Genomic DNA, 24,913 nt, shown 5'->3' with positions numbered 1-24,913 from the left:
GGCCAGTGGTTTAACCTCCATGGGCCTTTGTTTCCTCATCTATAAAATGAGGACAATCAAAGTACCTCCTTCTTAGGGTGGCTTGTGAGGATTAAATGAGTTAATGCATGTAAAGGGCTTAGTAAGCACCTGGCATTTATTAAGGGCTCAAAAAGTCACTACAATTATTAGCATCATTAGGCCATCATTCAGTGGCTTTCCACCACACTTGAAATAAACTGCCTCCATGCCCTGATTTCTAGACACATGAAAGGACCTTTCCCACCACTCTCAGCTTTTTCCTTCTGCTCCAGCCACACTGACTTTTTTTTTTTTTTTTTTTGGCGGTACGCAGGCCTCTCACTGTTGCGGCTGCGGAGCACAGGCTCCGGACGCGCAGGCTCAGCGGCCATGGCTCACGGGCCCAGCCGCTCCGCGGCATGTGGGATCTTCCCGGACCGGGGCACGAACCCGTGTCCCCTGCATCGGCAGGCGGACTCTCAACCAGTGCGCCACCAGGGAAGCCCCCACACTGACTTTTTGGTTCCTTGAACATGCAAGTGAAATTCTTTGCTCAGGTCCTTTGTAGTTGCTGTTCCCTCTGCCTAGAATGCTTTTCCCTCTGATCCTCTCATGGCTTGGCTCCTTGTCATTTTGGTCTTGGCTTAAATGGCCCTTCTTCAGAGAGGCCTTCCCTGCCTACCTAGGAGTTAACTCTCAATCACATCAGCCTGGTTTATTTTCTTTATAGATCTCATTCCTATTTAATATTGGTTTATCGTCTGTCTCCGTGAGAGCTGGGATCTTGTTCACCACTTATTTCGGTGCTAAAACAGTGCCTGGTACAGATCAGGTACTGAGTATATATTTGCTGTGTGACTGAACTGGTTTTGGAGCCCTTGAGTATCTCCGGGGAGCAGGCGATACCTACACCACCCCGGCATTCTTTACCAGCTCCTGCCTCTGTGAGTTTCAGTCAGACTGACTCTAAACATAGCCTTGACCTGGGCTGGCAGACGAGAAGGTACAGTCTCTGATCTTGATTTCAGGGACTTGCCTACTCAGCCTGTCCCTCTCTGTCACACGGATTTCCCCTCTCTCCCACAATTTGTGCCCCCGACCTCACACTTCAGAGTGACGCTGTCAGACGTGTAGCCCCACGCGGAGTTTTGGCAGCCTTCCCTGAGTCCTCACCGCTTGGCCTGAAAGATGGAGCGATCAGAATCCCCAAATCCCTTTCCACTTTCACTCCTGGATATGAGAAGATAAGAGAAGCCTTCTCAGCCCTCAAAGTGACAGGAAAGAAATGATTTTCTAGCCTTTATTTTGCACGCAGCACAGTGATAGTGCAAAAAACCAGAATAGCAAAGCTGTTAAGTACTGTGGATCCAGGCAGACCTGGTTCAAATCCTGCTTCTGCCATTTTCTAAAGCAGAGGTCAGCAAGCTTTTCCTGTAAAGGGTGAGATAGTACATATTTTAGGCTTTGCAGGCCCTTTAATCTCTGTCACAGCTCCACTCCACTACTGTAGCATGAAAGAAGCCATAAACTACTATAAGAAAGAGTATAGTTTGCCTATCCCTGTTCTAGAATAAATTAAAATAAATTAAAAAGTAAGTCTCTCTATGAGCCTCAGTTTCCACATCTGTAATGGGATGATCTAATACCTGCCTCCCTCCCTGGGTGGCAGACTTTGATGTCACAAAGTATAAAGTGCTGAATCTAGTACTTGGCACACCAAAGGGCTCAATAAATGTCTCTGGTTATTAGCATCAAGCAGTTGTTTGACAAACAAAAAGTGCTTTGCAAATAGGAACTCAGCGAAACCTCAAAACATCCTGCAAAATAGGTATGTCATCATCCCCACTTTACAGATGTGGAAACTGAAGTCCAGAGAGGTGAAGTAATTAGCTCAAGTCAGTCTGGCTCCAGAGCCCACGCTCTTCACCACTTCAGTCTATCGTCTTTCTTTCTTTTTTTTTTTTTGCTATACGCGGGCCTCTCACTGTTGTGGCCTCTCCTGTTGCGGAGCACAGGCTCCGGACGCGCAGGCCCAGCGGCCATGGCTCACGGGCCCAGCCGCTCCGCGGCATGTGGGATCTTCCCGGACCGGGGCACGAACCCACCTGTGTCCCCTGCATCGGCAGGCGGACTCTCAACCACTGCGCCACCAGGGAAGCCCTATCGTCTTTCTTTTTGAATGATCCCATTTAATCCTCACAGCCTCGAGGTAGCTAGTATTGTCCCTGTTTTGCAGATTGAGATACTGAGGTACAGCAGGAGGAAGTAACTGGTCCCGGTAAATAAACACAGGCTCTACTGACCACAGTTTACCAAGTTGGATTTCTACCCAAGAAGTCAGCACTCGGATAGCCTAGCTCCCCACTCCCTCTCCCTTTCTCCAGCTGTGTTTTCTTTGGACACTTGCATGGCTTGGAGAAGCTGCGTCAGCCCATCTCTCCTTCTGACCACTTCCCCACCCCCAAGGCCCACCCAAGCTACCCCTCAGGAAATGATCCCCCTCCCTCTCGCTCTGCCTGAGCCCACGAGCCCCGCAGCCTGTGTGCCCGCACTGCTCAGCGTGGGTGTGCCTGGGAACGTGTGATGGGGGCCCAATTGGAATGAGGGGAGGGGTGCATTGTGGGGGGAGCAGATGTCAGATCGGGAGACCCTGATTACGTCTCCGCAAGCCACCTGTTTCCAGAACGCAGCTGGACAGAACTGCCCCCATGGAAACCAGACATTTACCAAATGGACAGAGAGAAATAATGGACCAGGGCTTTCTGGGTTCAGCCAGGGTGGAGCTGTTGACTGCCTTTCTGTGACTTCTAAAACTTGGAGACCTGGTCATTTGGTTTCTCCTTTTCTTTCCCATTTCCTCCTTTTTCGGGGGAAGGAGCTGGCCATTTGGGCCTCGAAGGCCCTTCCAGGTTTGAAACTCAAGAATTCTAACGCTTCTTGTGGGGTGCTGCTTCCCCAGCTCCTGGGTCCTTTGCACCCCGTCCCCAGTACCTTTCCAGCTCAGCTCTGATGTTGACCTCGGGCAGCTCACTTATTCTCTCTGATTTCTTCTTTGTTTTCTTCATGCTGCACCTTCCTTTCAGTTTCTATGCTTCTTGCAGCCTGTGAACTGACTCTGAGTCATGGGGGCCTCTCTCTCCATGGTCCTCTAAGCCTCGTGCCCCGGCTCGCATTAGTCACTCGGCGTGGGCTTCTCACCCTCTCGGCGATCTGAGGACATGCTGGAGGATCCACAGCAGGGCTATCTAGATGTTTGGAGTTCATAAGCCAGTAATAAAATTTCGTAGTACCTGAAAGGAGGGGACAAAAAGATGTGGTGACTTGTCCTTTTGATAATAAGGATGGGCCACCTCTTTGGCCTAAGCTTGTCTCTGTTTTTGCAGGGACTTCCTAAAGGTTGCAAGAAGCATCCTGAACATTACAGCACCTTGAATTTTTCCGAGATGCTCTAATACTACAGTCTCAGGGGCCCAACATACACAGGCTTTGATGTAACAAGGATGGCCAACTCCCCAGCTCTGAATCATGAGGACATTGCAGTCCCCCCACCCCCCAGCCTCCCTCCTCTTCCACCGAGCTAGATCTCTATTTTAGCCTCCCCACCTCTCGTCCTAATTCTGCTCCTCTCCCAGCGTTCTCCATCTCAGGGCATGACACCATCCTTCACCAAGATGCTCAAGTCAGAAATGTACTCAAGTCAGAAATGTAGGCATTGGGAATTCAATGGTCCAGTGGTTAGGATTCCACACTTCCACTGCCAGGAGCCTGGGTTCTATCCCTGGTCAGGGCGCAGCCAAAACAAAAAACAACAAAAAAACAGGCGTCATCCTTGCCTCCTTTTTTCCCCCTCCTGCCCCATGTCAGCAAATGCTGGTGTCTCTAACTTCAAAAGGTGTCCCACATCTAAACACATCTCTCCATTTGCACCAACACCAGTCCAAGCTGTTTTCCTCTTTTCTCTGGACAACTCGCCTCCTCTCCCCACCTCACTATTGCTCCTATAGGTCTAGTTTCCCTCTCTCCATTTGCACCAACACCAGTCCAAGCTGTTTTCCTCTTTTCTCTGGACAACTCGCCTCATCTCCCCACCTCACTATTGCTCCTATAGGTCTAGTTTCCCTCTCTCCATTTGCACCAACACCAGTCCAAGCTGTTTTCCTCTTTTCTCTGGACAACTCGCCTCATCTCCCCACCTCACTATTGCTCCTATAGGTCTAGTTTCCCTGCACCAACCAAAGTGATCTTTAAAAAGTAGAAATCGGGGCTTCCCTGGTGGCTTAGTGGTTAAGAGTCCGCCTGCCAATGCAGGGGACACGGGTTCGAGCCCTGGTCCAGGAAGATCCCACATGCCGCAGAGCAGCTAAGCCCGTGCACCACAACTACTGAGCCTGCGCTCTAGAGCCCGTGAGCCACAACTACTGAGCCCGTGTGCCACAACTACTGAAGCCCGCGTGCCTAGAGCCGGTGCTCCGCAACAAGAGAAGCCACCGCAATGAGAAGCTCATGCACCACAGGGAAGAGTAGCCTCTGCTCGCTGCAACTAGAGAAAGCCGTGCGCAGCAACGAAGACCAGTGCAGCCAAAAAATAATAAATTAATTAATTTTTTTAAAAAAGTAGAAATCCGTAGCGTGTTACTACCCTGCTCAAACCCCTCCTCCATTCTCTCCCCATCGCATGCAAAATAAAACTCGGACTCTGGCCATGACCCCCCAAAAAACCCTAGGTGATCTAGCTCTTGCCTACCTTCCTCTCCAACTCCACCTTCTACCACTGTTTGGAACACACCAAATCCACTCAGTCTCAAGCTTTCCACAGACTCTTCCCTCTGCCAGAAACATCTTTGCACACAGACCTTTGCATGACTAGCTTCCTTCACTGACTCAGATCTCTACTCAAATGCCACCCCCACTGAGAGGCCCCCTCCGCATCATTACCTGTCCTTCTGTTTAATTCTTTATTGTCTGTTTCTTCCAGGAGACTGTCAGCTCCATGGGGGCAGGAGCCTGACACTTATTCATAGCTGTATCCGTAGTGCCCAGGGTCTGGTACCTGGAAAGTGGGTGGTTATTATCATCTGCAGACCCTCCAAAAGGAGGAGATTTTATCACCGACTGTGTGGCCCTGGCCTAACTCCCCCCTGAGCCTCTAAGCTCCCTGTGCTTCCTCCTGGCACCGCCAACCTCCTTGTATTTCCCCGGGGTTATCTGGAGCTGGTCTGCAGCCAGAAATGTCATAACTTTCCTAATCTCTTGAGAGGCCTGAACAATCCCTAAAGTCGTGGGAGGTGACCCATTAGGATCTCATCTGGCTGTGCAGAAATCAGGACCCCTGGACCCAACCCGTTCCCAGGCCCCTTCACCTCACATTCCAACAACCCATCTGCTCTGGGACTGCGCGTGCCTTCTTGAGAGGTTTCTTGTTTCTCATCCCCAAGCCCCTATATTTCTTGGTGTGGGAGAGGCCGCTGGCCAGCTTGAGCTCCCTCTCGGTGAAGTCGGACAGAACTTCAGGCCGAAAATTAGATCACTGGCTCTCAACCCATCTGCACATTAGTAGCTTTTCAAGTAGGGAGGTTTCTGCTTCGTTTTGTTATGTTTTGAATACATATGCCTGGGCCGCAACCCACAAGATTCTGATTTAACTGGTCTGGGACGGAGCTAGGGCATCCATGGGTGTTTTTTTGTTTTTTATTAAAGAGGCGGATTTTGTTTTAAATTATTTATTTATGGCTGCGTTGGGTCTTCGTTGCTGGGCGGGCTTTCTCTAGTTGTGGCTAGCGGGGGCTACCCTTCATTGCAATGCGCGGGCTTCTCATTGTGGTGGCTTCTCTTGTTGCGGAGCGCGGGCTCTAGGCGTCCGGGCTTCAGTAGTTGTGGCACACGGGCTCGGTGGTTGTGGTGCATGGGCTTAGTTGCTCCACGGCATGTGGGATCTTCCCAGAGCAGGGCTCGAACCCGTGTCCCCTACTTTGGCAGGTGGATTCTTAACCACAGCGCCACCAGGGAAGTCCCCGTGGGTGTTTTCAAGAAGTTCCTCAGCAGGGACTTCCCTGGCGGAGAGTGGTTAGGACTCCTCGCTTTCACTGCAGGGGACACGGGTTCGATCCCTGGTCGGGGAACTAAGATCCCGCAAGCCACGTGGCATGGCCAAAAAAAAAAAAAAGGTAATAATAAATTTTAAAAAATAGTTCCTCAGCATGATATAATATAAAAGACTGACAATAATAAGTATTGGCGAGGACGTGGAGACATCAGAGCCCTCATACTTTGCTGCTGGGGATATAAAATGGTGCAGCTGCTTTGGAAAACATCTGGCAGTTTCTTAGAAAGTTAAACATAAATGTACTATATATACAACAATTCCACTTCTAGGCGTTCACTCAACAGAAAGGAAAACGTATGTTCACACAACACCTGTACATGAATGTTCACAGAAGCACAATTCATAATAGCCAAAAAGTGGAAACAATCCAAATGTCCATCAGCTGGTGAACAGATAAACAAAATATGGTCTCTCTGTACAAGGGAATACTGTTCAGAAACAAAAAAGAATGAGCTACTGATAAATGCTAAAACCTGGATGAATCTCAAAAATATTCTGCAAAGTGAAAGAACCAAGACATAAAAGCTACAGTTTGTTTTTTGTTTTTTGTTTTTTTTGCCGTGCCGCACAGCTATGCGGGATGCGGGATCTTAGTTCCCTGACCAGGGAACCCAGGTCACCTGCAGTGGAAGCGCAGAGTCCCAACCACTGGACCACCAGGGAAGTCCCTGTATGATTCCATTGATATGAAAGGTCCAGAAAAAGTCCAATCTATGGAGGCAGAGAGCAGATTAGTGGTTACCTGGGACTGGGGCGTGGAAAGAGGGGTTGACTGCAAACAGGAACAAGAGATCTTTTAGCAGGAGATGTTCTGAGTTGTGATGGTTGCACAACTGTGTAAATTTACCAAAAACCACCGAATTGCTATTTGAAACAAATAAATCTCATGGTATTTAAATTATACCATTGAGATCTCTGGGTTAGAAGCCAAGTGTTCTAGAAACCCCTCAGCTGGGGTTTCCGTTGGTGTCCTCCTCCCTCTCTAGGTCACTGTTTCCTCTGATCTCAGACTTTCAGGAAGTTGCCAGCTGACACCCTGGCTTCTTTTTTGGAGAAGTCTGGGATTTAATTCTGCAGACTCAGCTCGTATGGATGTAAACATCCTGGCTCTTGGCCAGGCTGCCCGAAGTAGAAAAATGGGCATCGGAGGGAGTGGGTGGGAGGGTGGAGGAGACCACCACTGGTGCCCCCCACCCCATCCTGAGATGACTGAAACACCACCTGGGGATGCTGGGCCCTAACCCAGAACAGGGACTGGATTTGGGTTCCCAGGCAGCGCTCAGACCGATTAGTTCTGCAAACATAACACACGTTTTCACACCTCCAGGCCTTGGCCATACCCTTCCCCCTTCCTTGCCCACCTGGAAAATCCTATTCTTCCAGCAAAATTCACCTCACTGTTATCTCTTCTGAAGCCTTCTCCTTTGCACACCTACTCCCCTGGTCGTCCCAGTAGAGCCTTTATCTCCCTGTAGCAGACGGTGTATTTATGTGTCTGCCTCCCCACTCCTCCGCGGGCTCCCTGAAGATGAAGAGCCTGTCTCAAGGTTCTGGGGCAGGCCTCAACACATATCGGGCAGTGAAGACATGGAAGGGGCCTCACGCCACATCAGACACTCTCTGGGCCATGGAGACCAGAGGAGGCGCCCCACTGCCCTCATCTATTCTTGGCTTAACTGGCTTCTCTCATCTGGTCCCAGAACGGCCAGAGAGCCACTCCCTGTGGAAACCACAGCTTGGGTGGCAGCCTGCTTCCAAAGCTTTCCTAGGGCCAGGCCCACTCGCCTTGGAAACTGCCTTAGTGATACTTCAACTGCAGAACAGGGTCTCGGGGCAGCTCAGGCTTGGCCTTGGCGGGGAGAAAGCAACCTGGAACAGGGTCATGTTGGAGCCTCCCTTCCCCAACTGCCAGGACCTCAGGGCTTAAAATGTGTGGTTCTCTCTCAGCAGCTTCTTGCCGTAGTGGGAAAGAACAGGGAGGTGAAGGTATGTGGCACCCTGAGCCTGTAAGTTTATGTTTCCGCTTTAACATGGAGATGGCTTTGTCCTGATTTGAGGCCAGGGTCCTCAGAGGCCCTGATAACAGGCTCCCGCTGATGCCAGAAACTCGGCCTCTGTGCACCAGTGCCCAGTTGAATCTCGGAGACAGAGTTTGGGGTGAAGTAGAAAAGAATAGCTTTATTGCTTTGCCAGGCAAAGGGGGAAACAGTGGGCTCATGCCCCTCAAAACTGTGTGTCCCGGGCTTCCCTGGTGGCACAGTGGTTGAGAGTCTGCCTGCCGATGCAGGGGACGCGGGTTCGTGCCCTGGTCTGGGAAGATCTCACATGCCGCGGAGCGGCTGGGCCCATGAGCCATGGCCACTGAGCCTGTGCGTCTGGAGCCTGTGCTCCACAGCGGGAGAGGCCACAACAGTGAGAGGCCCGCATGTGTCCCAACCTGGGAGGATTTGGTGAGGAGTTTTTTATAGCAATAGTTCAAAGGCGAGGTTGCTGATAAGGGTCAGGGTGCGCGCAGGGCCTGCGCTCCTTTAATCCGGCCTCAGGTGGTCTCCTCCTAATGAACTTCTCTGGTTCCTTTAAACTGGAATGAAGAATGCTAACATCTTCCATTTGTTGGGGGTTTAGTTTTATAAAGACCTCAAAAATATTATGTGTATCCCTTGAGGTGGAACAAGGACCCTGCCCCAAGGCTGCACTATTGTTTCTTTCTTTTTCTTTTTTTTAATAAAAAAAAATTTTTTTTAAAAAACATGTAAAATCTTTTATGTTTTTATAAATTTATTTATTTAATTAATTTATTTTTGGCTGTGTTGGGTCTTTGTTGCTGTGCGCGGGCTTTCTGTAGTTGGGGCGAGTGGGGGCTACACTTCGTTGTGGTGCACGGGCTTCTCATTGCGGTGGCTTCTCTTGTTGTGGAGCACGGGCTCTAGGTGCGCGGGCTTCAGTTGTTGTGGCGCACGGGCTTAGTTGCTCCGCGGCATGTGGGATCTTCCCGGACCAGGGCTCGAACCTGTGTCCCCTGCATTGGCAGGCAGATTCTTAACCACGGCACCACCAGGGAAGCCTGATCACTATTGTTTCTTGACTGCTCCTCCCTTGCCTCTGCATCCCCTCTCTTTCCTAATTAGCACTGTTTGAAAAGCTTCTATGCTCAGGAGCCCCACAGGGTCCTGCTTGGTTTCACGTCCAGGACTGGCTATGTCTGGAGGAGCTCTGCTTACCATCTCTCCCAACCTAGATCTGCTGTCTAGTGAGGCTTCTACAGAAAAGTTGATGGACTGCTTGAAAGCCCCAGGATGTTTGGTTGACCTGCTCAAACCCATCTTGGGAGTACACGACCCCAGGCTGCTGGCAGGGACTCTGCCACATTGTGCAACTCATGTTTTTCTTGGTGTCCCAAAGGGTGCTGCCTTGGTGTTCCCACCACAGAAACCAGAGCCTGGAATAGAGATGGGGATACCTGAAAAAGTCACTAAGACTTCAACCCAGTGTGGTCTGTCTGTGGTCAACAAATATTTACAGAGGCTTGGACACAGTGCTGGGTCTGGGGACTGCAGGGGTGACAAGCCCTGTCCCCGCCCTTAAGCAGTCCACAGCCTCGTGGACGGAGAAAATGGACAAACACTGAGCACAGGCCATTAGGGGAATACAGAAGAGGAGACCTGACCTAGCCTAGCCTGGGTTCAGGCAAGTTCAGGGAAGGCTGCCTGGTGGAGGCAACATCTCAGTTAAGATGAAGGCTGAATTAGGCAAAGGGGGAGGAAAAGTGAGAGCAAAGAGCATGTGCAAAGGCCCAGGGTCAAGTGAGAATGCGGCACATTTAGGGAAATTATAAGGATCACTGGGACCAAATGAAAGAGAGATGGTTTGAAGGTCCGGATTGTGAATAACATGAGTGTATGTAAAGTGCTTGGTGCAGCCCCTAGCAAACGCCTGCCATAGTAGCTCTCATAACTATAGTCTTGGAAGCCAAGGTAAGGTTTGGGACTTTATTGTGCAGTCAGTGGGGAGACATTCAAGGGTTTTAAGGCCAGGGTGACTTGGTCAGATTTGCAGTATGACCAGAGTTAAAGAGATCCCCGTGACTGCATGGTGGATTATGGACCACGAGAGAAGCAGGACTGGAGGATCAGAAGACCGGTTTGGGGACTGATTTCCAAACCAGTAGTAATTCAGAAAAGAGGTACAGGGTGGGGGCTTCTAATATCCCCCAACAGTGGAGTAGAGAAATATACATTGGAAGACAGGATACAGCAATGAAAATTAACTATGGCTACATGCAACAACTTAGATGGGTCTTACAAGTGCAATGTTGAGCAAAAGAAGGGAAACACATATAATTCCATTTATATAAAGTTTGAGGAACAGGTGAAATGAAGGGATAGTCTTTAGGGATGCGTGCTTAGGCGGTAAAACTATAAAAGCATGGAAGTGATTATCGCAAAAGTAGTGGGAACAGTGATTACCCTGTGCTTCGCAATATCTTGACCTGAGTGACATTTACCACATTCACTCTGTGACAAATCATCTACCTTTCTGTTTTGTGTGCCTTCCTGCATGTGTACTATTTTAAAAAAATATTTATTTATTTATTTGGCTGTACCAGGTCTTAGTTGCGGCATGAGGGATCTAGTTCCCTGACCAGGGATTGAACCCCGGGCCCCCTGCATTGAGAGAAGCGCGGAGTCTTAACGACTGGACCACCAGGGAAGTCCCTATGTGTACTATTCTTCACAAGAAAAAGATTTTTTAAATAATGCTTGCTCTACGTAGTAGAGCTTGCTCTAAGTAGTAGAAATGATAGAGAGAAGGGATGAGGATATAATGGGAAGAACAAGTTTGGGGACGCAAAGAAAGTGAAGAGCAGTGTTTAACGCTCTGAAGTAGAGAAACCTACAAGACGTTGAAGTGGAAGTGTCCAGGACCACCATGTGAGCTCAGACAAGTCACTTGCCCCGAGTCCAGATTCCCTTCTCCACAAGAGAGAGAAGCAGTGTGGTTTTAAGGAATCAGCCTTAGGTTTTGGTGTTAAAACCTGAGCTTAAAATCCCAGTTCTCTTATTTCATGGCTGTGAACCTGGACAATCATTTCACCCCTGCCCCCTCCCCCAGTTTCAGTTTCCTCATGTGTAGATTTGATCTAATCTTTTCTACTCTCAGGGTTCAGAGAGGACAGATTAGGATAGGCACTCGGGAAGTTTGATGCTTTGATAATAAGAGAATCTGAACAAGGAATGAAAAAATACTTTGAAAACATGAAGGCACGAACATGTAACCATCACTATATGATTTTTACACTCCAGTGTTAATAAGAACCAGCTAGTGAGCTTGTAAAACTGGGCATTCTGTAAGTCGAGAGTGACCATATAATTTATTGTCCAACCAGGGCCCTTTTGAGAAAGGAAGCCATTTTAATAATTATGCCAGGACAACAGACATAAATCAAGACTGTCCCAGGCAAAGCAGGACATGTGGTTCGCCTGTCTGAGGTGGGGACCCTGCATCTGATGGCCTGTCAAGCCTATCAGGTGAACTGTATGCACTGTGAGGGCAGGATCGCTGCACCTGCTGTGCCTACAAGGAGCTGGTTTATTTCCAGAGGTCTCAGATCTACATGGAGCAAGCCTCAAACCCCGTGAGGTGATAAGAGCTAACATCTGTTAGTGTCAGTTGCTGTGCTGAGTACTTCCCCAGGCAGCATCCCAGTTAATTCTCACCAAACCTTGATGAGGTAGGCAGCCTTATCCTCCATTAGAGGAAACTAAAGCGTAAAGAGGTTAAGCAACTCCTTCAAGGCCACACATCTACATCTCGGGTGGAGGAGGAGTTTGAACCCAGTCAGACTGATGGGAACCCTAGTTCTTAATTACTGTTCACACTACTGCATCGGGTTTGCTGGCACTCCCCCAACCCCACCAAGCTGCTGGGACCAGGCACCACGGACAGGAGCGGAGGCCCGGCTGGGGTATCTGCAGCCTCAGGCTCTACGTGGGAAGCGCAAGTCGAACAGCAAGTGGCAACCCTGTCTTCCTAAGCTATCACTGGGAGGTCGGCTTACTGGGGAGGCCAGAGGGAGGTGGAGCTAGTGAGTCGCCTGCTCACCTCTACCAAAGAATCCTGCAGGCAGCCAGGGACCTGGCGACTGCCATTCTCCTGCTGGGTTAACTTTTGTGGCCGGCCTGAGGTCTCAGGTTTTGCACTGCAACTAGCAACCACTGATATCAGTGTTGGAAAGCCCTCTGATGCATTTAGTTTATAATTTCCCAACTTTGCCAAAAGCCATCTTTATTATATGTCTCTCAGGGCTATTTTGAGTTTCTTCTACTCAGGGGCTCTTAGAACTTATGCAGCCTCATTAGGGGAGAAAGTTCGATGTGTATGCAGCCTGCATATAAGAAATGGCTGGAAAACATTCCAGACAACGGTCCAAAGACGACAAGCGACTGCCCGGAACTGGCGGAGCCGCGCCGCAGGCAAGACCCAGGTCCTCTGTACGTCCAGAGATTACGTCACCAGGACTCCGCCCCCAGGTGGGCGTCTGGGCCTAGCCCCCACAGGTTTCAAGCCCGCTCCGCGCCCCCTGGTGCGCACACTCAGCTCGACTGCCGGCGCACCGCCCACTCAGGTCCTGGGGCCCCAGCGGGTGTGCTTGCGGGGAAACTGAGGCAGGGAGCGTGCTCGTGGGATCATTCCTGCCTCAGTCCACACCCCAGGGCCCGCAAAGCTGCCTCCCGCTCCTCAGACCCGCATGAACAGCAGGGAAGGACGGCAGGAAGGGGAGGGGGCCCACAGCAAGCGAGGTCTGAAGAGTCGGCCTGTCCTGCCACACACAAGATGGCGGCGCGGCAGCGGCGAGGTCCTTCAGAGGCGGTACCAGCGCATGCGCAGCGCGGAGTCCCGGCCCGGGACACAAGATGGCGGCAGCGGCGTTGGGGAGGGCGAGGCGGAGGCGGCAAAACGGGCGGTCGAGCAGAACGTGTAGCCGCGTCCCCTCGAGTCCGCTGCGGGCAGGTAAGAGCCCCAGGAAGCCATAGTCCCGCCGCGAGCCGCGCCAGGGTCCGGGGTCCGAAGCCAGGCGGCGGTGGCCCCCTCCGGCGCTTTCCGCTCGAGGCTACCGCTTGCCCCGTCTCTGCCGCCGCCGCCATCTTAGGCCCACTGGGGGGCGGCCGGGCCGGTGACCTGGATGAGGGAGTTGGGTCCGGGGAGCGCGGGCGGACCGGTCTTTAGAGCCCCTCCGCCGCTGCCGCCGCCACCGCCTTTGTGTCGGTCTCCGACTCTGAGTCGCCTCAGCCCGGGGGCGGGAGCGCGCGGCGGGGCGGGGGGCGGAGCCCGGGAGATGGGCTGGCGCGCGCGCGCCAAACAGCCCGCCCCCGCTGGCGGGTAGGGGGAAGGTGCGCGCGCGGCGGGGGTTGGGCCCTCCCCTCCATCGCGCGCCCCCCCGCGCCTGCGCACTTTGGAAGCCCTTTGCTCCCTGTTGGGCCGGAGTATTCTGATTGGTGCGTTACTGAAATGATCCCGCCCCGTCTTCCTCCAATCCTGGAGTCGGACTCTCTCTTCCTTCTGGTGTGTTCCTCTGGTTCCGCAGATACGCTTGTTTATCCTTCAGCTGTTGGGCCCTTGTCGAGCTGCGGTATGCGCGGGGACCGGGAAGCCACAGGATAAATAAAAACTTTTCCTTAGTAATAGCAGTTATCTCTTACTTGCAGAGATAACTTGCACTTAGTACAGTGTGCTAAGCTCTACGCATCGAGACCGTAGAGGTTGAGTGATTCTGGTTCTAATTCGGAAAGTGGCAGAAGCTTCTGGAACCGGGGTCTGTGCAAACCCAGGGTTGATGCAGCACCGACCTGCTGCATCCAGATCACCTGGGAAATTAAAAACCTTTTTAATCATAAAAAAGTTGGTAAAGATTTGAAGTGGTGTAAAGTGAGAAGATTAGTCACCCAGTCTCCCAATCCCACTCTTGAGCTGTGTTTAAAAGATACAGATTCTTGTGTATCTCCCCTCCCCACCTCTACGATGTGGAGTGAGCGACAGGAATCTGAGGGGTTTTTTTTAACAAGTTCCCTGGTGGTTCTGATGCACAGCTGGTTTTGGAAACACTGCAGAGTCCCCACTTGGCCTCACTAAGCTGTGCTGCTTGTCCCTCCTCTGCATAGTTCACCTGCTTGGTGCATTGGTATCACACAATGCACACAATTTTCTTGGGGAAAATATTTCAGTGAAGGTGAACACGCTGTGTTATACAATGCATTGGCATGGATTATTATTATTTTTAAAATTAAAGACCTGATTCAAAGAAATGTGTTTTTCCCTCACTGTGGGTGGCTTGGGACCGTGCCCACTCCCAACCTGTGATACGTATGTTGTTCACTTTCGTCTTAGGGGTGCTGTGGTTGGCCAGACCAGCTACATAATTTGTGACATCAAATGTACAAATGAGAACACAGGCCCCTTGTTAAAAGTTTATTAAAGATGTGAAGACCATGACAGCAGAGCATTAAACCAGTCTCAGGGCCCTTTTCAACTCAGGGTCCCGTGGGACGGTGCAGGCTGCAAGTCTGTGAGTGTGAACCTGTTGGTTGGGAAGCTTGAGAAGTACTGTTTTCATCCCCTGAATCCCCAGATCTCCCACAGAGTGTCCTGCCCTGTCCTGGGGGCTTCCGCCATGCCCTGTGTCATTGCCCCTCTTGTTCTTGTCCCTGTTCTGCAGCATTTCACAGGTCTGTGACTCTCTTTTCTTCCCTTTGCTCTGCAGTTGCTGATGCAAGGAATCCCCTGGGCTCCCGTCCACTCCACTGCTGACCAGCCCACACGCCTGCACTGCACGCTTTCCTGCAGGCCTCCCCACTGCCTCTGTGGGACCAGGGGGTCCATCTGGCCGGAGAAGAAAGCCCTCTCATGCTAGCGTTGCAGACCCCAGAGGGTGAGAGAAAGAGGGACCTTGTTCAGCCTTGAGACCTGTGGGTCCGCCCCGAGGCACCGGGAATTCCTCTTCCCCAGAGGACCAAGGCATCTCCCCTTGGTCAGTGGTTCCAAACCTTTTTATCCTGGCCCCCTTTTGTTGTATGTGTGTTCTCTTGTTCCCTGCATTTTTATCTGCCAAACTGTACAGACAAAGTAACCGTTCATTTTCCCCTTTCCAAATTAACAAAGATGTCTGTGACTGGGTGTACAATAAAATCAACAAGCCAGTGATCGCTATGATGTCGCCAACAACCGTCAGAGCTTCTGATTGTCATGAGATAATCAATGTGACAGCAGTCAGTTGATAAAATTTCAGTAGCAAAGATAACCAGTGTTTAAATGTGCCTTTGTGGTCTTTTTGTGGGTAAATGTTTGATTTCTTTTGGGTGTTGTGACATTGAAAACAACTTTAGGAGCACCAGGCTGACCTCAGTTGGCCCCTAGGAGTCTGACAGCCAGGTTGGGAACCACTTTGGCCATTGAGGCTTGTGCTGGGTGTGCTTTGGGTGGGGTAGTTAGGAATACAAATCAGAAGGAGCTGACCTTCTTCCTGGTGTTGAAAGTATGTTTTCACCTGGGGATTATGAAGGACTGAACTCGGTATTCCTTCTCAGTCCTACTGGTTCTTCCTGCTCTGTAGCGTAGAACAAGGCATCTAATTAGATGCCATGCCCCTTCCTGGGCTGTGCTGTGTTCCAGTTAGATTTTACTGGATAGGAAAAGGAAAGAGGAGCAGTTACTATTTCTTCTTATGGTAACAGCTTCTCAAGGGCAGACTCTGTTCTGTCTTGTCTGCCACTGTTGGTGCTTTGTAAACATTGGCAGAATGAATACAGCTCCTGCTGGGTCCAGGTACCATGCTGAGCACTGGAGAGAGCTGAACTGTACCCAGTACTGAGGCCTGGGAGTTCTGACAGTCTAATGGGGAGACAAACCAAGTTAATGGACCAGACTATTTGAGTGCGACAATCCTACAATCCTAGGACTCTGATCACCTAGCCTGGGGAAGGGAGGATCAAGGAAGGGTCCCTGGAGGATGTGGACCTAGTGGCAAGCCAGGCAGAGAAGCGGGGAAAGAGTATTCCAGGCCAAAAGAGCAACGGGAGTGCACCCACTTACAGTTGAGGGAACTGCAACTTAGAGCTGAGGGCTCCTGTGGCACAAGGCTGGCCGTCCAGGAAGGGACTGGATTGGTTTCTCCACATGTGCAGGTGGTCACTGGGGCCCTTGTGGATTGTAACTGGGGTGCAGTGCGGGGGTGGAACTGACCTCCATGCCCTGCTGGCCCTGACACCCTTCGGTCCTCTGTGTGGCAGGTCCGGTGTGGGTGCTGAGATGGCCAATGAGAATCACGGCAGCCCCCGGGAGGAAGCATCCTTGTTGAGTCACTCCCCAGGCACCTCCAATCAGAGCCAGCCCTGTTCTCCAAAGCCCGTCCGCCTGGTGCAGGACCTCCCAGGTACTGGCGAGGGGCAGTGGTTGGGTGGTGGGGTAGGAAGGGTGCCTGGGAGCAGTCTTGACCCTGGCTGGGCTCCGTGCTTGCTTGCAGAGGAGCTGGTGCACGCTGGCTGGGAGAAGTGCTGGAGCAGAAGGGAGAACCGTCCCTACTACTTCAACCGATTCACCAACCAGTCCCTGTGGGAGATGCCCGTGCTGGGCCAGCACGATGTGATTGTGAGTGCCGGCCTCGGGCAGGGGTCTTGGCGGCTTCTGGCATCTGGGCCTTCCCCAAATGTACCCAGAGCAGCTATTACGTACCTAGCCCTGTGTCAGGACCTGGACCTGGGGACACAATGCCGAGCAAGACAGACACAATCCTGCCCTCATGGAACCTATACTTCAGTAGGAGAGACTGACACCTAGAAAGATGATTGTAGTGTACGATGCTGAACTCGTACTGCATGTTGGGCACTGTGCCTGTGATGTGCTTGTTAACAAGATAGACCTGGTCCTGCCTCTGCATGCTCAGGGGACAGTCTACTGGAGGGGCCAGGAGGATTACAGTGTAGCACCTGCGTGAAGAATTGTGTCAGAGTACAGCCGGGATTCTTAGCGGGTCTGGGGAAGGGAAGGGGACAGGGAAGGCTTCTCTGTGAACCAGCGTTTAAGGTGAGAAGGTAGGCTGAGTGAAGTCGGGTGCGGGGAGGAGCACTGTCTGGGAACTGGAGTGTCCACGTGATGGGGAAGTGGGGGCACGGGCTGTCTGGCGGGAATGTGGGCTTTTGGATTGCCGTCAGTTGGGGCAGCCTTTCTTGGCACGATCCACCCCCATGTTGCAGATGAAGACAGGCTCAGAGAGGGGAAGTGACTGGCTCAAGACCTCAAGCCAGTAAGAGGTAGAGCAGGACTCGCACCTGAGGGATTTCAGGGCTAGGCCCTGCTGCCCACCATCACACACATACCCTCGGTGTCTCCAAAAGACTTCCCAGAGTCTCTTGAGTTTTCCCTTTATTCCTAATTTTCATTCTAGTTCTTTTTTCTTTTTCTGGCCGCTCTGAGCGGCTTGCGGAATCTTTAGTTCCCTCACCAGGTGTTGAACCTGTGCTCTCAGCAGTGAAAGCTCGGAGTCCTAACCACCGGACTGCCAGTGGAGTCCCCCATTCTGGTTCTTAAGGAAAAGCAGCTAACATGTACTGGGCACTGATCCCATGCCAGATGTCATGTTAAACTGGTCCTTTAATCACCTTTTCAGTGGCGAGGTCGGTCTCAGCTTGGCTGTTCTGAAGGTGAGGGAATTAGGAAGGGGAAGCACTCCCCCGGGGTGCACAGTCGCAAGGAGCAGGCAGGAGTGGAGCCGAGCGTCCCTCCCGCATCCCAGCCCCTCTGCTCTTCTCCAAGGAGTGGGAGCGGGGGCATGGGAGGCGTCAGGCCTCCGCAGTACTGGGACTCCTAAGCCGCTGGCCCTGGTTGCAACTCTGCTGGTCTCCCTCCACCAGTCGGACCCTTTGGGGCTGAATGCGACCCCCCTGCCCCAAGACTCAAGCTTGGTGGAAACCCCCCCGGCTGAGAACAAGCCCCGAAAGCGGCAGCTCTCGGAAGAGCAGCCCAGCGGCAATGGCGTGAAGAAGCCCAAGGTGAGCGTGTGTGGACTCAGGAGCTGGCTGGGCCGAGGCAGCCCAGTCAGGTGCCCTGTGAGCGCTGAGCATCGGCAGACTGGTCAGGAGGGGGCCCGGGGCGCAGCTCACCAGGTGCACACGGCGTCGGCGCGTGGGCCAGCTCTCCTGACCTGACGCCTTTGACTCTTGCTCCAGATTGACATCCCCATGACACCCACGGGCCCGTCAGTGCCCAGCTCCCCCAGCGTCCCAGGAACCCCAACCCTGAAGATTTGGGGGACATCCCCTGAAGATAAACAGCAGGCAGCTCTCCTCCGACCCACTGAGTGAGTCCCTGCTGATTGGCTTGGGAGTGGCGATCACCGATGGTCAGCCTGCCTGGGACCGTGGGGTGGCAGGCAGGGCATCCCTTTCCTCATTGCTCCCGTCTGTGCCCCAAGGGTGTACTGGGATCTCGACATTCAGACCAACGCTGTCATCAAGCACCGGGGGCCATCAGAGGTGCTGCCTCCGCATCCCGAGGTGGAGCTGCTCCGTTCCCAGCTCATCCTGAAGCTTCGGCAGCACTACCGGGAGCTGTGCCAGCAGCGAGAGGGTAGCTGCCTCCTGGGCCCCAGCCTCCTTTGCGTCCATCCACCGTTAGCAAGAGCTAGGGCTTGGCCAGGGGAGCCCAGTGGTTGAGCGTGTGCTGTGGAGGGGCCCCGGCTCCACTACCGCTGGCTCTGTGACCTCGGGTTTATCGATTAACTTCTCTGCCCTTGAGTTTCCTCATCTGTAAGATAGTGACAGTAACAGTGCCTACATAAAGGGTGGCTGGGATCAGTAACGCCCAAGCAACAAAACCAATCATTAACACTTCCAGTGCTCACTGTTTGCCGGGCACTGTTCGAAGCCTTGTCATGTATCTGTAAAAGGGCATAAAAACCCGAGCACCTGTACCTCACAGCGTTACTACAAGGAGTAAATGCGTAATGAACTGTAGCTTTTATTAAGTAGCAGGTAAGCCTGCTTAACTTGGCTGAAATATAGAATCCATCCCTCCCCTCTTTGTTACCCTTTGTAACACCCTTTATAAAACTAGCAATTCTCAGAATACTCTGGGAAATGTTGCCTAGGACTAAGCTCCTGACATAACAGGGGCTGTCTTGTTTACTGTTGCACCTCCAGTGCCCATGCCATGCCTCCTGTGCCGGCTGGCGTGGAGCCCGCTGACTCAATCCAGACCTTCATCAGCTCTCCCGTCCCACAGGCATCGAGCCCCCGCGGGAATCCTTCAACCGCTGGATGTTGGAGCGCAAGGTCGTGGACAAAGGCTCTGATCCTCTGTTGCCGAGCAACTGCGAACCGGTCGTGTCACCTTCCATGTTTCGCGAAATCATGAATGACATTCCCATCAGGTACAGGCCCGCGGCTGCGGCCGACCCCGGCAACTTGGTTTGTGTGCCCAGGCTGGTACGGAAGGGCTCTAACTCTGCCTGCTCTCTAACCCAGGTTATCCCGAATCAAGTTCCGGGAGGAAGCCAAGCGTCTGCTCTTCAAATACGCAGAGGCTGCCAGGCGGCTCATCGAGTCCAGGTTTGGCTCCGTCTCGTGACCCTGGCACAGGGGGGCTCTGAGCAGAGTGGGGGAGGAGGGCACAGGCCATTTGGCCCACTCTCAGGGCCCTGTCCTTGCGCTTGGCGGCAGGAGTGGGGCCAGCTCCCAAAGGCAGAACAAGGGTCATGATGTCAGCCTGGGTGTTGATGCCCAAATGCCAGTGGAAGTAGGATGGGAGGAGGAGGGAGGGTGGAGCAGACGCTCAACAGCCGGCCCCTTTATGTACCCTCAACTGGCAGGAGTGCATCTCCCGACAGCAGGAAGGTGGTCAAGTGGAACGTGGAGGATACCTTCAGCTGGCTGCGGAAGGACCACTCCGCCTCCAAGGAGGATTATATGGTGAGTGGCCCCAGCCGGAAGGCCAGTGGTGGAAAGGCTCTGTGGCCACTGTCTCCGAGAAGCCCACTCTGCCTGCCGAGGCTGGGTGGGCCCCACGTCAGCCTTCTGTACAGTAGTACAGTGGACCTTTGACAGTCATCAGTCCCCAGACTCACATCTGAAGATGTTCCTCTAGGCTCCTGGCTTTCTCCCAGAGAACATTTCCGTTCACGTTCTTAACAGAATCCTGTGCTCGGCCACACACCATAAGTAGCTGCCTTTTCAACTTAATGAATGTTCAACACCTCCCTTTAGAGTTTTGGAAACAGATCGACAAACTGCCTTTTCTTGGGTGTGTGTGGCCCTATTTCAGTTAAGAGCTACTACCAGATTCAATCGCCCACTTTAATGTGTCCAAAACAATTCTGTTTTCTGGCCCAAACCCATCACTTCTTTAACTCTCCACCAGCACTAGCAATGGGCTTTCTTTTCAGGACCATTTTTCACAAGAGACAAGGTTTCGCACTTCACGATAGTAACTGTGTACTTGACACGTAGAGAGTGACAAAGGTAGGTGTACTCACTAGCCAGAGTGACTCACTTTCACCCATCACTTTGACACGTGCAATTCAGCATAATTACAAATTGCTAAAAGCTCAAATTGCAAATCTGCAGTGACCACAGAGCCCCTGTTTTACAACAGTCTTTCTCCCCGTAGACTGCAAATGCCTTATAAGCAGGGATTGTGCCTGGTTTGTCTGTTTCCCCAGCAAGTATCAAGGGATTTGGCCCAGTGTAACCCCAACAGTAAGTGCTGGCATTTATCGGACACTTACTGTATGCCGGGGGCTTGGCAAGCCCTTAATGGGAATGATCGCATTTAATATTCAAACTGCCCTGTTAGGTAAGTATTTTGTGTTCCCTTAGCAGCTGAGGAATAGGATTCACAGATGCTGAGGGATTTGTCCAAGTGACACAGCTAGTAAGTAGCAGAGCCTGTTTCAGAACGAGGACTGTTGGAATCTAACAGCCCTCCCCAGCCCGCCCACCAGAGCCCTGATCAGGAGTGTCTCCTCCAGGATCGCCTGGAGCATCTGCGGAGGCAGTGTGGCCCCCACGTCTCGGCCGCAGCCAAGGACTCCGTGGAGGGTATCTGCAGTAAGATCTACCACATCTCTCTGGAGTACGTCAAACGGATCCGAGAGAAGCACCTTGCCATTCTCAAGGAAAACAACATCCCAGGTAAGGCGCCAGGTGGCGAGGAGCCAGCTGTGACGCCACCAACTCGGTATCCCGGGCCCTGACAAAGGGACAAGTGAGGCTGAGCCTCAAGGCCGCCAGCTGGTTTGGGGAAGCCTGTTTCTCCCGGCAGCGCTTGGGGCGAGACCTGCTGTGGCCTTCGGCTCTGGGGTTTTAGCACTCCTCTAGGAAACAGGAGAAGGGATGAGAAAGGCAGAGCCGGAGGAGGGAGAGCGAGACAGGCCAGGGATAAGTAGTTAGGTGGACCTGCTTTCACATCCGTTCTCTGCCAGCCTCACTGAGGTGCGACACCTGGCCACAGGAGCGTGTGAGGATTCCGTGGGAACTAAAGTGCTGGGCCCCAAAAGATCCCTAAATAAGGTATTGTGACTATGATGACGAAGGCAGTGCAGGTCTCATACTTCTGCCTGGCAACAAACCCACAGCCTGGCTACCAGGCCCCAAGGCATGGTGGCCCGGGGGCCCGAGTCAGTACGGAGCGTGCTGACGTGGGCCACTGGTTCTCGTGCCTGCCAGTTGCCTAGCTGTTTCCTTCGTTACCGAACTGTCTGAGCTGCAGTTTGCTCCTCCACAGGGTGAGACTTACCGCCCTTGGTTACTGGGATGCGCGTGTGAAGCGCCTGGCCCTCGGTAGGCACTGAGGCTGTCCAGGGTGAGAGTTGGCGGCCCCTCACTCTTCTCCTGCCCACAGAGGAGGTGGAGGCCCCCGAGGTGGAGCCCCGCCTGGTGTACTGCTATCCAGTACGGCTGGCTGTGTCTGCACCTCCCATGCCCAGCGTGGAAATGCACGTGGAGAATAACGTGGTCTGCATCCGGTATAAGGGCGAGATGGTCAAGGTCAGCCGCAACTACTTCAGCAAGCTGGTAAGAGCTGGGGGGTGGGGGAGGCAGGTGCCCCAGGAGGGGGATGTGAAGGGCTGATCTTTCTGGACCTGGAGTCCTCTGCAGGAGGCAGTGACGAGGGAGGGAAGGGCTGCTGCTGAAGCCCCTGCTTTCTGTCCTACAGTGGCTCCTTTACCGCTACAGCTGCATCGACGATTCTGCCTTTGAGAGGTTCCTGCCCCGAGTCTGGTGTCTTCTCCGCCGGTACCAGGTACGCGCCTGGGGCAGCTGGAGTGGGGGCTCCTCTGGAGCGGGGGGAGGCTGCGCCCCAGAGGCTGAGCGCCGCTGCTCTGCAGATGATGTTCGGCGTGGGCCTCTACGAGGGGACAGGCCTGCAGGGGTCGCTGCCCGTGCACGTCTTCGAGGCCCTCCACCGGCTTTTCGGCGTCAGCTTTGAGTGCTTCGCCTCACCCCTCAACTGCTACTTTCGCCAGTACTGCTCCGCCTTCCCCGACACGGACGGCTACTTCGGCTCCCGCGGGTGAGGGTCCGGGCCCGGTGGGTTCCCGCTTGCCCAGGCAGCCATCCTCCAGAGCACAGAGCCCACCTGGGTCAGCTGCTCCCCGAGGCTTGAGGGTTTTGGAGCTGGGCAGTCTGGGGTGGAATCCCTGCCCCGCCCCCCCCCCCCAGCTGTGTGACCTGGGACATGTGGCTCAGTGTCTGGGAGCCTGTGCCACGCCCTCACCCAGCCTGTGGCTCTCAAGAGAATTAGCCCAGGTGTGGAGCAGCAGCGCCTGGTTCCGGGCACTGAGAGGGCACTGAGAGGTGTGGCGGGGGCCTGGGGGTGCGGATGGATGAGAGGGGCAGCTGCCACCTGGCTGGCAAGAGGGCAAGCTCGGCAGCAGGGGATTCCTGGGTGTGGCTCGTGCTGTGGTGGCACTGGGATCAGAACTGGACTGGGGCTCCAGCTCCTCCACTAACCAGTTCAGTGAACTTGGGCCACCAAGCGTGAGCCTCTGTGCCCTCATCCATTCAACAGAGATGGCCACACCTTGTCCCAAAATTAGGGTGACTCGTGGCCTCTGGCCTGCCCAGAGCCATCTCTCCAACGTGGCTGCCTACACGTGGGGGCAGCGCCTGTGTTTGCTGGAGGGACTGGGTCCTGGTGGGACCTGAAATGCTCACCTCTGTCCCCAGGCCCTGCCTGGACTTCTCCCCGCTGAGTGGGTCCTTCGAGGCCAACCCTCCCTTCTGCGAGGAGCTCATGGATGCCATGGTCTCTCACTTTGAGGTGGGTGTGTCACCACGGGTGGGGGGCGGCGAGCAAGATGGCCGGCTGCTGGAGGGCCAGGCCCTGATGGCCACCGTGGGCCCCTCCCACAGAAACTGCTCGAGAGCTCGCCAGAGCCCCTGTCCTTCATCGTGTTCATCCCCGAGTGGCGGGAACCCCCGACCCCAGCGCTCACCCGCATGGAGCAGAGCCGCTTCAAGCGCCACCAGCTGGTCCTGCCCGCCTTCGAGCACGAGTACCGCAGCGGCTCCCAGCATGTCTGCAAGAAGTGGGTGCTGGGCGGGCGGGGCAGGGGGGCTGGGCTGCCGGGCAGGGCTGACCAGGCCGGGCCGGGCCCCTCCCTGAGCCGCTGCCTCTGCCCGCAGGGAGGAAATGCACTACAAGGCTGTCCACAGCACGGCCGTGCTCTTCCTACAGAACGACCCTGGATTTGCCAAGTGGGGGCCAACGCCTGAGCGGCTGCAGGAGTTCAGCGCCGCCTACCGGCAGTCGGGCCGCAGCCATGGCTCTGTCGGCTCCTCGTCGTCCTCCTCGGAGGCCAAGGACAGGGACTCAGGCCGCGAGCAGGGCCCCAGCCGGGAGCCTCACTCCACTTAACACATCCTGCGGGGAGGAGGAGCCCCAGGGTGCTGGTCTGGACTGCTGGCGCTCAGGCCTCTTGGGGCTGAGTGGATCCCAGGACCCTCCTTCTGGGGTGGCAGCAGGACCCAGACTGCCAATGACATAGGAAGATTACAGCTCTGCCAGGGCTTCCCCTCCCTGCCCGCATCCCCCCAACCTCCCACCTCAAACTCACTCCAAGTCCCCTGTAAATAGGCCCCATGCCTTCCCTTCCTTCCTGGCCCCCATCGTGTTGCCACCTTGTTTCATTTGTAAAAGGAAATACAGAACCACCTCCCCCCTCAAGAATGTGTGAGGGTCTTGAGGGCAGAGAAGGCTGAGGAACCTGGAGCAACTTCTGGGACCACAGTCCGCTGCATCCAGGCTCACCTTCTCATGAGCCCTGGGCCCGCACACCCAACCGAGGGCTCCGGTATCTTACTAACTTCTCATCCTGTCATCCCCACACCTGGGTCCCCGGTGGCCTCCGCCTACGTCCAGGAGGTCTGAAGGGTCCAGAGCCCTCCCTGCATCAATAATCTGCAAGCCCCAAACTCCCACAGCTGGTATCAGCTTCACTGATCCCTCTGGGGAGCAGAGGGCAGGTAGCTGTGTCGAGGCAGAAACCTAGATGCCTGCTGGCCCTGGAGCCAGCACAGTGAGTGGGCAGCCAGCTGTGTTTTCCAGTCAAGGGTCAGGAGGAAGAGCAAGTCAGAGGCACCTGGTCGGGGTGTGTGGCCTCTGCAGGCACCTGGCTGTGCTCTGAGGACCTCTAGGCAAGGAGCCAGTGCTCCCCCGAGGCCGGGGAGGAGGCCGGGTCTGAAGGTGCTCCGTGGGGCTTTCACCAGCTTAGCCATCTCTCCCAGTATCGGGCCTTTGCCCCGAGGGTCTGCCCTAGTG

The 24,913-nt window shown here is 53.8% G+C and overlaps 1 protein-coding gene across 3 annotated transcripts; it reads left to right on the top strand.

Annotated features, from left to right (window-relative positions):
* Positions 1-12,650: 12,650 nt before the first annotated feature.
* PCIF1 (phosphorylated CTD interacting factor 1) lies at positions 12,651-24,315 on the top strand. Of its 3 annotated transcripts, none has more exons than XM_060123965.1 (17): positions 12,651-13,114; positions 14,862-15,029; positions 16,387-16,529; positions 16,620-16,744; positions 18,007-18,144; positions 18,322-18,452; positions 18,567-18,721; positions 19,376-19,523; positions 19,618-19,701; positions 19,962-20,061; positions 21,120-21,282; positions 21,992-22,164; positions 22,307-22,393; positions 22,479-22,663; positions 23,320-23,413; positions 23,506-23,681; positions 23,831-24,315. In XM_060123965.1, exons 3-17 carry the CDS (start codon positions 16,406-16,408, stop codon positions 24,138-24,140), a joined length of 2,193 nt encoding a protein of 730 aa, XP_059979948.1. In that variant the 5' UTR covers positions 12,651-13,114; positions 14,862-15,029; positions 16,387-16,405; the 3' UTR covers positions 24,141-24,315. The 3 variants fall into 3 exon arrangements, with proteins under 3 accessions (XP_059979948.1, XP_059979947.1, XP_059979949.1); XM_060123964.1 differs by having other exon boundaries at positions 14,862-15,128; XM_060123966.1 differs by having other exon boundaries at positions 12,653-13,114; positions 14,862-15,128; positions 23,779-24,315.
* The last annotated feature ends 598 nt before the right edge of the window (positions 24,316-24,913 follow it).

This window comes from Lagenorhynchus albirostris, chromosome 15, assembly GCF_949774975.1.
Source record: "Lagenorhynchus albirostris chromosome 15, mLagAlb1.1, whole genome shotgun sequence".
Lineage (NCBI taxonomy): Eukaryota > Metazoa > Chordata > Mammalia > Artiodactyla > Delphinidae > Lagenorhynchus > Lagenorhynchus albirostris.
The sequence above is the reverse complement of the archived record's forward strand: the minus strand, read 5'-3'. Positions and strand labels throughout refer to the sequence as shown.

What these genes read in the sequence shown, in the direction of transcription:
- PCIF1 (XM_060123965.1), top strand. Translation starts at nt 16,406, where the DNA reads ATGGCCAATGAGAATCACGGCAGCCCCCGGGAGGAAGCATCCTTGTTG. An exon ending in AGGCGGCTCATCGAGTCCAG is followed by an intron (nt 19,702 to 19,961) that starts GTTTGGCTCCGT and finishes CTCAACTGGCAG; the next exon opens with GAGTGCATCTCCCGACAGCA. An exon ending in TCCCAGCATGTCTGCAAGAA is followed by an intron (nt 23,682 to 23,830) that starts GTGGGTGCTGGG and finishes CTCTTCCTACAG; the next exon opens with AACGACCCTGGATTTGCCAA.